This window comes from Biomphalaria glabrata, chromosome 1 (genome assembly GCF_947242115.1).
Source record: "Biomphalaria glabrata chromosome 1, xgBioGlab47.1, whole genome shotgun sequence".
In the NCBI taxonomy this organism is placed as follows: Eukaryota; Metazoa; Mollusca; class Gastropoda; family Planorbidae; genus Biomphalaria; species Biomphalaria glabrata.
In genome coordinates, this window is record NC_074711.1 from 55042696 (window position 1) to 55053745 (window position 11050).

Here is an 11050-nt window from a genome sequence, read left to right on the forward strand (position 1 = left end):
AACTGAGGTCTTGGGTTTGAAAACTGGTGAAGACTAGGATTTTTTTATTTTGGGATCTTTGAGTGCCTCTGAGTCCACCTAGCTATAAAGGGTACCTGACATTAGTTGGGAAAAGTAAAGGCGGTTGGTTGTTGTGCTGGCCACATGACACCCTTGTTATCCATAGGCCACAGCAACAGATGACCTTTACATCATCTGCCCTATAGACCACAAGGTCTGAAAGGGAAACTTTACTTATTTTCTATATCTCTAAAACCTGGCCTTGTATTATAAAACTAGCTAATAGAAATAGAAAATTGTGCTGTTCATGGCTTAATGCTATTATTACATTTGGAAAGTGAGTAGGCAAATGGTTACCTTTTGGCATTGTAAGGTAAGGATAATTAAGACTTCATTTGTAAAATTTAAAAGCATATTGTTTAGTAACAAAACAAACGAATACATTTACCAATTCTCCACTTTCTAAAATAAAGGAATGTGCTTAATTTTGTTCTTATAATTAATTAGGTTTGTAGGGACACTTAACCTGCTAATTTATTTATTTAACATGTTTTGTATCATTCAAGGTGCTTTTACAGTTATAAAATTATAGGTCTAACACTCACAAATTCTGTCTAAGACAATTACACGAGTAGTGAAATGCAGTACAAAAGAATAAAATAAAAACATTGTCCCATCATATTTAATAAATCTTATTAAAACAAAAATCCAGTTAGACTTACACATTGGAATTGTAAATAAATAGCAGCCAATATACAGATATAATCAATGTCATCAAAAGAATATCACAATACAATTACACTTTATACATTAAAAGAGTTAATTTAAAATCCATTTGATATTAATTAATTTAAAATAATCAAGCTCCATGTTATAATAATGAAATTGGATTTATTCATGAACACAACAATACAGACATCGGAAACTATAAGCCTATGCTTATCCACGTTCACAAATAAGGTCAATCACCTGGAGAAAAACAAATTGTTACAAATTCATTATCACCACACATAAAAACTGAGCTATTTAAAAATTGCAAAACATTTGTATAGATAATTTTTTTTAACAATATTTTAGAGTTAATCAAAACTAAATCAAGGAAATAATATTGGATAGACTAGACATTTGTTAAGTTTCATAAGCAGTAACAAAACTAGTCTACTTTTGAAATACAAATTCTAACATTCAGAAATATTGTGAACTAGAGAACAAAGCAATGTCTGCTTACACTTGGTTCCATCATAGTTGGGTCCACACACCTATGCACAGCACTACAGACTATCTCATCCAGTAACACTTGGACCAAGCTAAGAGATGAAAACAAGTAGGATTTGAAAATACCACTTTAAATTGATTCTTAGCAGTCAATAAAACCATTTCTAAAAAATGTAAGTATGATATGAAATAATCCATAAATATCTATAAAAAAAAAAGAGGTCTCTCAATACGAGAAAAGAAAAGCACAAAAATAATGGTTTTCTAACCCAGATTCTAGTGCAAGAAAAAAAGAGAAACTTGTAGACAGAAACTGACATCTTGCCCAAGTCATTAATTAAAATCACTAGGCAAATGGAGCCTCAAGACAAGAAAAGTACTCCAAGAAGTGCCTGATGGTATTAACTGGAAGCAAACAAACAATTTTGGTTACACCTAGAACAACATAAATCCACAACATGAGACTGTGGACATTTTTTCAGGACCCATAATAATACATAAAGTTAGGTTAGCCAGTGGTTTAAACTTAATCTGTAATTAATAAACAGTGTAAGCTAAAAAGGGAAAAAAAATTCAAAACATTTGGTAAAAGATTTCCTAAAAACTTTATTTTACAATTTTGTACAATTTTATGTGAAATCCATTTTATCATCAACATTTGTGCACCCCAACATGCATTAAAATGGCTTTAACTTGGATACATTTCTTTTTAATGTGATCTAATGTAAAGATTACTGCTTCAAGGCTGCAGATATTGAGTTGTGGATATCAATGCCATAATGTCTTTAATGAAAATAAACCATGTCCCAGAGGGACTCGCAAAATTCCCTTTATTAAAAGAGTGGACAAAATGTGACGCATTCTTTCAGAAACATAAGAACAAAACTGGATTTATCTGCAAGAGCATAGGACCAGTACAGTTCGGCTTTTCTTTTACATGCTGACTCCCATTATCACCACCTATACACAGACATATAGTTTGATTTGTAAGAAAATTTAAATTCAAATAGAAACCAAAACATTATCTCAAAAGTACACATTACCGTTGGCAAAACAAATTGATGACACAGTAACAATTTATCTGTTTGTTAAACTGTAGTAAATAAATGTGTAGCAATATTGCATGTAATGTTAAGCATTGGTTTTAAAATAGGGTGTGTTTTTGTACTTAGCATCAAACTATTGATGTTGACCCCTGCAGCATAGAGTTTTACATACACACTACTATGAAATGCATCCGATAAGAAAGACTTACTTTTCATCTGAGACAAATCTCCAGAGATAAAGTTGAAGGTAGTGTGTGTCTACCTGTATCTGTTGAATTCCATACTTGCCAAATGTTCTCAGACGTACACATTCTAGAAAGGTCTGTCCAAAGAGACAATAGGAATTTTTCATTTTGAAAAATAAAAGCTTTTCAAAACTTATCACTCAAGTTATCTTTTTAAATTTTATTTTAATTTGCAGATATTTGAATCTGTTGTTGATACAAACCTTGAGACTTATTTTGACTATTCCAGTTAGTACTGACACTTTAGAAAATTCTACAGCACTGAATATTTCAATCTTCTCTGAGAAAAGTTTCTGAATATTGCTCATTAAACTGTTATCAACACTGTGAAAAAAAAAAAAGTCAAAATATACTGATATTTCATAAAAACGAAAAATATTAATGTATTTTTACAAGTTGTAAGGCTACTACCTAGGAGCATAATTCCACTGCTGTCTCCGACTTTGTTGAGCAGCTGAACTAAGTGCATGAGTTCTTCTGCTTGAGTCACTGCTACGTTCTTTTCTGATACCCTCTTCATACAACTGGCCAACCTAAACAATGACATTTGAGATATATTTATATAAGAAGGTGTCTAACACAGACTTTTTTTCTGTAGCTCTAATGCTAATTGCCCATTTCCAACATACCTGCATGTCTATAACAGTAATATCTTCAACAACACGTTTCATTACCGCCCTTACATTACGTGGCTCTATGGTATTTAGCCAGTCTCTTGTCTCAACACTTTTACGCAACATCTACAAAATGTACATTGATTCAATATATATATCAAGGCATAGAACTTAACAAGACAAAGCTTAAAACCAAATAGCACAAATATCAGTCATACACAAAGAATATATATTTGTCAACTAAGAACTGAAGCTCAAGGTTGACTACATTGATATCTCTTACAAAAGTAGAAAGTGTGAAGATCAATATAAATAAATTGTAATGATGTACTGGTAGTATCTGCCAATCCACAAGCACTATATAGAGATGATGTACCTGTGATATTGTTAGTCCTTGGAAACGAACATAATGGTTTAACAGTCTTTGTCCAGTTTCTTTGGCTAAAGCAAACAATTCCGTCATTGTAGTGACAGAAGTTTTATCTTCCACCATAAACTGCTCTTCAGCAAGAGAAAGCTGATAATAGAAAATTGTTGGATAATTATTTTTTTTATGTGTGTATATTATATATATATTTATAATTATTTGTTTATTTATTTATAACAGGTGCCTTTTGGATAGATATATTTTGTTAACATGTGAAATATTTTTGAATCTACTATTTGTAACATTGAATAAAAAAAACAAACTTCCTTGATCTATTTACCAGATAAGAAATTGTTGCATTTTCCAAGTCAATACAAAATCTTGATAGAATCAAAAGAAGTGTTGGTGGTGTCATTGTTTTGTCTCCAGACACTTCACAGAAGTCCTAAAATAAAAATGTAAAAAACAAAATAGAATTTTTACACAATGAAAAAAACAACAACAAAAGTTAAGAAGTAATTAATTCATAATTTTTTTTTTAAATTATAATATTATCAAATATTTAATTGAATTCCATTTTCCATGTTTCTCATAAGCCTTTTTAATATATAATTTTATGTTGTATAAAAATAGCTGAACACTTACATTGCAAACTGAGCAGACATGCTTGATAAATGCCACAACTAAACCTTCCCGAACATCTTGACTACAAAATGGACCACGGAAATATGGTTTCATTGCAAATGTAATATCAGATGCAATAAATGCCTGCAGAGAGATTTTTAAATGTTTTCAAATTTTATAACAATTTACTACTTCAAACAAGTTACCATGTAGGTAACAGCTTGTCAATGAGTAGGTTTTCACTTAAAGACAGTATAAAAAGCCTAATAGGAGACAACATTCTATTTTACCACATTTTTTATTATTCTAAAATATTGAATAAGTTATTTTTCTTTGTCTTAAACTCTGAACTGTTTAAATTGATACCTGTAAATTAATTAATACAGACTTGATTTGTTCCACAACTGATGTCTGTATGTTGCCTAAAAGGTCTGACAATCTGGCATTATGATCCTGTTTACCAACTAGCCTTGGAGCTGCCAAACTTTGCCTTATGTCTGTTAGGCAATCTAAAGGTTAAAAACATAATAATGAAATGGTTCCATAAATTATGATATAAATATATATATAATATTTATATGCACAAACAAATAATGATAAAAAAAACTTTATAAATAGAAAAAACATTTTACTTAAGAATATAAGTAGGAGACCAGCATTACAATAATATTAATATGTTTCAATATTTTTACCTGCAAAATGTTGTTTGAGAGACTGCAAGTAATGTGCCACTCTGTCTTTAGCTCCTCTAGAAACTATTTCAGTTCCAGCTCTATAAATATATATAATATAAAGCATCCCAATGTGCTATCTATTTATTAACAAAAAAAATCAAAGATATAAATTTTGGATTGTAACATGAGGAAAAAATGGTAAAGTTCAAAGAGTTCTTATTAAGCCAGTTACCTTGAAAAATCAGTATCTGGAAGCAACTTGTTCATAGCTTGCAATCTTCTGTGGAAACGATCTAATGCTCTGACTAAGATTGTGTTATCCCCTGTCTCTTTCTGGAAATGAAGAATACAACATTCATCAAATCAAGGATCTATATTGAACAAGCAAAAAACTGCAAATAGAAATAGCTTACCTCAAGCTGAACTCTCTTCCTAACAAAACTGAAGTATTGTTCCATCAGTTCATTCACAAAAATGACCAATTTTCTCAATGCAATGGTGTCTAGTGATTCACTGAAATAGTGACATGCAAATAAATGGGTTTTACAGTTGAAGCAAAATATTTAAAAATCAATTTTAGTTTAGGGAAGATAAAAAAAAATTAAATATAAACAAAATACTAACTCTGCTTGAGGTCTGTTCAAAAACATATCATTGTATGAAGCAATCACCAAACAAATATTGCTTAGAAATCCATTGCAGCCTAAGTCTACAAATTCTAACACATCCTGATCAGGAAAAAATGTTAAAATACATTTAAGAACTTGGCAAAATAATATTATTAAAAAACAACTGCTTGATTTCTATTATTGATTCAATGTCATTTAGTTATTCAATCAAGACAAATGAGTAGTTTGATCACATTCTACTTACCATACCAGACGTAACATAAGCTTGAGAAGGCCTCTGCTCAGTACCAGGAGTGGTTTCACCTATGTACAGTTTAATCTGTCTATCCAACTCCTCAAGGTCTTCATCCAGCTTGTGTCTGGCACTTTAACAAGAATTCAAGTACTCAACAATCTATACAAACTGATGCTGTTTTTCACATTTTCAATGATTATAACAACAATAATCACAACAAAATTATTGGATGTATGACTAAATGTCATAAGCTATTGCTACATATCAAAGGGGCTTGATTTTGAATCCTAACTCAAGTTGAGTTGTGTTTGCTGAGTGCCTAAAGAAACCCTCCCCACACCCTTTTTCATAAAAAAAAAAGATTGAACTAGAATGCATTGAGTAAGTAATAGCATAAAAGACACGTGATGTTTTGGAAGTTATGCCAAGGAAAAATTAAAAAAAACAACAAAACATGAATACAGAAAATCTACACATGGCCTAATTGTGCCGATGTGCCAAAAACTCAAAACTCTAAACTCTCTAATAGCTAACAGAACCAATAGTTAGCACTTGAAGTGTTAGTTTCTATTACAGAGAGAAAATCATTTTTAGCACTTAAAAATGATTTTCTCTCTGTAATTGAAACTAACACTCCAAGCAGTTTATTTGATCAAAGCAAGTGACAAAAACACTTAACTTTAATATTTGTTATGTCTAGTAGCAATATAAAAACCTAATGATAAACTTTAGGAGTATAGAAGTCTTGACACAGTCTTAACTAAAAGTCATAAATAAAATAAACTTATGACTAACTTACTGAGACAAGAATTCCTGACACAAAGATTCAGCGGGCTCACCAAGTTGAAGCAATAGGTCAACACATTCTGTCAGCTGTTTGGCTGTTGACTATTAAAACATTTGACATTGAGAAAAAAAAAGTTTTTATTATGATCTATTTAGAAAATGTAAACTAATAATCAACATTATTAATTGCTTTTCAAACTGATACCTCTTTCTGCTTGAACTTTTCCCTCAGCTTACAACATAGTTGTTTTATTATAGTTTCACAGTCACGATGAATGGCTTGGAAGCTGGGCATATGCTCATACTGGTGTAGAACTCTCTGAGCTTTGGTATAGTACCTGTGCATTTACAATATCAGATCAACAGTTTATTCATATAATTTTTTATGTTCATTCATAAAAAGATAATGTTAAAAAAATATTCATTAGTTTTCCCGGTTAAATCAGACAATCTCTTATTTGTCGAAACTGGGATTTTTAATGTATTTTTATAAACTCGTATGGAATAATATGTGTTGTTATTATTGTATATTTCTGATTTTTTTTTTTAAATCATGGACTTTTTAAAGTTATTGTTTATAAGTTCACTGGTGTTTTTCTTACTGTCTGAACATTAGCTTGTAATACATCTTACTGTTCTCTTTTGTGTTAATTATGTCTTTTTATATTTTCTGGAATTAATGATTCCAAATATATGATATCTAGTATTGGTCTTACTTTGGTTTAATTTAATTGACGCGCTAGGCTTTTATTAGGTTTGACAGATTTCTTTTAATAAAATGTAATGTCATGTTTAATATTGTTTTTATTTCATCAATATGGAACTTAATGATAGCTATGTATTTTGAGTAAATAAGTATTATGGATTTGTGGCCAAGGTCAATGGTTTACAATGAGTCTGATAAGTAGTGATTGTTTCCTTTTTTGGTTACTTTTAATAATTTGCAAAATTTTCTGAATGTAAAAACATGCTACAATGCAATGCCTTTAAATGATTTTTTTTATTTTGTATATAATATTATTTTAATTGCTCAATTGCAACTAATGTTGTTCTTTTGGATGTAAGTCCCCTAAGTATTTAACAACTTATTTACCTAACAGCTTGCACGTATGCTTCCATTTCTATGCACTTGTTTAATCGAGCAGGAAGCTCAAAAAGGAATTGAAGTTTTTTCAAAAGGGAATGAACTCCAACTAATTTTGTAATTTGCTGTCTTCTGTCTTGTAAAGTGGCGCTGATGCTGGCAGAAAAATCTGTGATAGCAGACATATTAGATGCCAAGTGGTCCATTTCATCTTCCATTTTACGGAAATCATTTTTCATCTGCAATATTTTTAAATTTCATTTTTAGGTTACATGGAGTTCTTCTATTTAAATGAATAAGTCACAACTTTAGCAATTAAATAGGAGGCTATTAAAATATTTTTTAACTGAGATAATTTAAAAAAAAACAATGAAATTGTGAAGTACTCAAAAAATACCTTTCTAATAGTATCCGTAGCACTTATGAACTTATTATAATTCTCATACACCAGTGTTTGCATGTCACTGTCTAGTCCTCGTATTTCACGCACCATTTTTTGTTCTTCATCCATCAGGTCAGTGAGAGATTTCTCCTGCATAAATCAAACATATAACAAAAATGGCTTGGCAAAAGAAAATATTATAGAGGATAAAAAAACAGACCAAGAATTAATGGAATAAATAATAATTAAAGATGTGAGAAAAGAATATAATATAAAATAGATAAGATGAGAAAAACAAAAGGTAATGTTTTATTAAAAAGAAAAACAGATATTGGAAAATTACATTAAAAAAAAACATACTGAACATGGTTTTGACAATCCTCAATAATGAAGTTTAAAAAAAAGGTAAAGTTTGAGTCGCAATACACATACATATGAATGTTGTTCAACTTTGACTAGGAATATACTTTTACCTGAATAAGTTTTGATAGATAAGTTTCAGGCTGAAAATGGGCTCCATCAATGTTGCATGGATTTCCTGCATCTGGGTCTTCATTTTCCAAACCATAAAACGATTTTAAATCTCGTCGATAAGGTCTTTCATCCTGTACAACTGAATCTGGTAAAATAAAATGAAACAATATTAAAAACAAGCTACTACTTAACTAAGACCTTCTAGCTAATTCAAAAATCTTTTTTTTTCTCCTCTACGTCATAAAGAAGAAAAAGAAAAAAAGTACTTTTTTTTCAATGAGAGGAAATTGTAAATTTACTAGTTTAGAGAATATTTTTTTATTGATATTATATTAGATAATTTCTGGTCACCAAAAATATATCATCAGCATAGGTTGGCTGGCAAGTAAAGCGAAATGGTTTTAATATGAATGGCTGTGTGTATTTTGTTTCTTCTTCAACTTATTAATTTTACTTGAGGAGAAGCTTTTGAATAAAGTATAGAAGATATAGTAGTGTATAATATTCTGCAATTGATAAGTTTATGTAAATTTTCAAATAAATTTAAAAAAAAAACATTTTACAGTGAAATTTCTGTAATTCCCTCAAATTATCGATTTGTTTACAACCGTATTTTATGCCCAAAATATCTCAGGTAAAAAATGTGCTAGAGAAAAACTAAAAGTTCTCTTAACTGTATTACTTTAATAAATATCATCAAATCTACTTTAGTACAGTGGTTGGTTCTCAAACTGTGGTCTGAAGACCTATAAGATGACCCAGAGGGTCCACAGAAAGATGAAAATAGGTATATACAGTTAAAATAACTTCATTGCTAAAAGCTAGTTAATCTGATAGGATAATTTAATAATAATCAACAGGCCACACACTATTTTTGTACATGTCTATTACGTTCTATTCTATGTTGACCTAAACCAAAGATTTCAATACATTCTTCACTTGGATATTCCTGACTGCGTGTTGAGCTATTTTACACATGGACAAATTCAGATCCCAATCACAAATGATTCATACAGGAGCAGCTTATTGAAATATCGACAAACGAGGAACTTAAACCACTGTTTGAAAAAGGATATCACAAATTCTAGCCACAAATACAGATTTCAATTTTATATCCTTCATTATGGGTCATTGTACAGACGTTGTTGACTGCTTACAATTTTCTTATTTGGTAGAACGTGGATACAGTACCGACTAGAAATTTTTGCTCAAAAAGAGATTTGCAGTAACTACTTACAAACATGAAGCCAGACATAAATACATTCATAAAATCTCATCAACATTAATTTTTTCTAAAAATCTAATCTCTATAATATAAACATTCCTTCAACAAATTTTTTTTTTGTACATTTGTAACTTATAAAAATATAATTATAAAATGCATTTATGACATTTATGTAGCTTTTTCCTTGTGGTCTGTTTTAGCTATATAATAATTATAAAGGGGTCTCAGAGTAAAAAATATTGAGAAAGTCTGCTCTACTGAGTAGAGGCTCTAGTCTAGTAAACTAGACTAGTTGAGTTGGTCTAGAGACTCTGTCTCTGGACTAGTCTGGATTAATGTCTTTAGACACTTTAGTCATGCATTGATGGATTTAAATTTCAAGTACACAGACTCTAAGTCTAAACTAGTCTCGAGAGACTCTAGATTTAAGTATATGATTAGATCAAAATATAATATTTAAAAAGTATTTCACTAAAATCTAGTGACTACTGAGTAGATCCAGATCGAGTCTTCTGTCTATACTATTTAATCTACATCAGTAGTCAGTCTGAGTATCTAGATTAAGTGAAAGTTAATTCACTTCACTGTTATAATCATATTCATAATTATCTGTTAAGTTATTAATTTTAACTGTTAATTAAGTAATTCATCAGAAAACTGTGACTACACAACACTGTCTACAGTCTAAGTCTAAATCTAATCGACTCACTCTAATGCCTAATCTTAAATCTAGATTTTCTAGATTCTAGCCCCCCCCCCCCACATGCCCTAGGGCTAGGGGCCACTAGGGGCTAGCCTAGCTAGATCATAACTTAACTAAACTAGATTTAGATAATAGATCTAATTAATAATACTTAGGACTTAGTCATACTAATAATAGTAATAATACTTAAACTTAATAGTCTAGTTACTCTACACTCTGACTAGACTCTAGTAATTACTAAATTACTAAACTAAACTAATTAGGTCTTATTAGCCTAGGTCTACTTTATTTAACTGTTAACTTTAAATTACTACATTAAATTTACATTATTATTATTTATTATGACTTTATGTATTGTTTAAATTAAATTAATATGTTATTATAGTAGTGACAGTGACAATTATAAAATAATAGTGTTAATTGTTAAGTTAACTGTTAGTACTAGTAGTAGTGTTAGATCTAGATCTAGATCTAAGTGTTAAAGTTAAGTGTTAAGTTATACATAGACTAATTACTAGATCTAGATCTAATTACTAATACCGTTTGTGGGTTGGGAGATTCTTCTTGGAATCATTTTAAAGATGACTGTATCAAATCAATGTATCATAATAATAGGTAATGTGTTTGTCTTTTTGTTCATTTCCACTTCTAAGTTCTGTGTAGATTCTAGATGTATAGATGTCTAGTCTAGATCTAATGCACTTGCTCTTTTTTTAGAGAAGTTTTATTAAATGTACAAGGGACACC

The 11050-nt window shown here is 30.0% G+C and overlaps 1 protein-coding gene across 1 annotated transcript; it reads right to left on the reverse strand.

The window, feature by feature from the left end:
- Positions 1-666: 666 nt before the first annotated feature.
- On the reverse strand, positions 667-11020 carry LOC106079413 (vacuolar protein sorting-associated protein 51 homolog). Its single transcript, XM_013240582.2, has 21 exons — positions 10844-11020; positions 8375-8520; positions 7917-8051; positions 7529-7758; positions 6641-6773; positions 6449-6537; positions 5659-5779; positions 5410-5513; positions 5199-5298; positions 5018-5118; positions 4804-4883; positions 4478-4620; positions 4133-4255; positions 3828-3932; positions 3497-3637; positions 3136-3246; positions 2918-3039; positions 2710-2830; positions 2471-2583; positions 1229-1307; positions 667-969 (listed from the first exon to the last, which is right to left on the reverse strand). Exons 1-21 carry the CDS (start codon positions 10875-10877, stop codon positions 940-942), a joined length of 2361 nt encoding a protein of 786 aa, XP_013096036.2. The 5' UTR covers positions 10878-11020; the 3' UTR covers positions 667-939.
- Positions 11021-11050: the final 30 nt, after the last annotated feature.

Coding starts and splice junctions, on each gene's coding strand:
- LOC106079413 (XM_013240582.2), bottom strand. CDS start 10,877: ATGATTCCAAGAAGAATCTCCCAACCCACAAACG. Junction 8,052..8,374: donor ATCTATCAAAACTTATTCAG/GTAAAAGTATAT, acceptor TGATTTATGCAG/GAGAAATCTCTCACTGACCT. Junction 4,884..5,017: donor CCAGATACTGATTTTTCAAG/GTAACTGGCTTA, acceptor ATATATTTATAG/AGCTGGAACTGAAATAGTTT.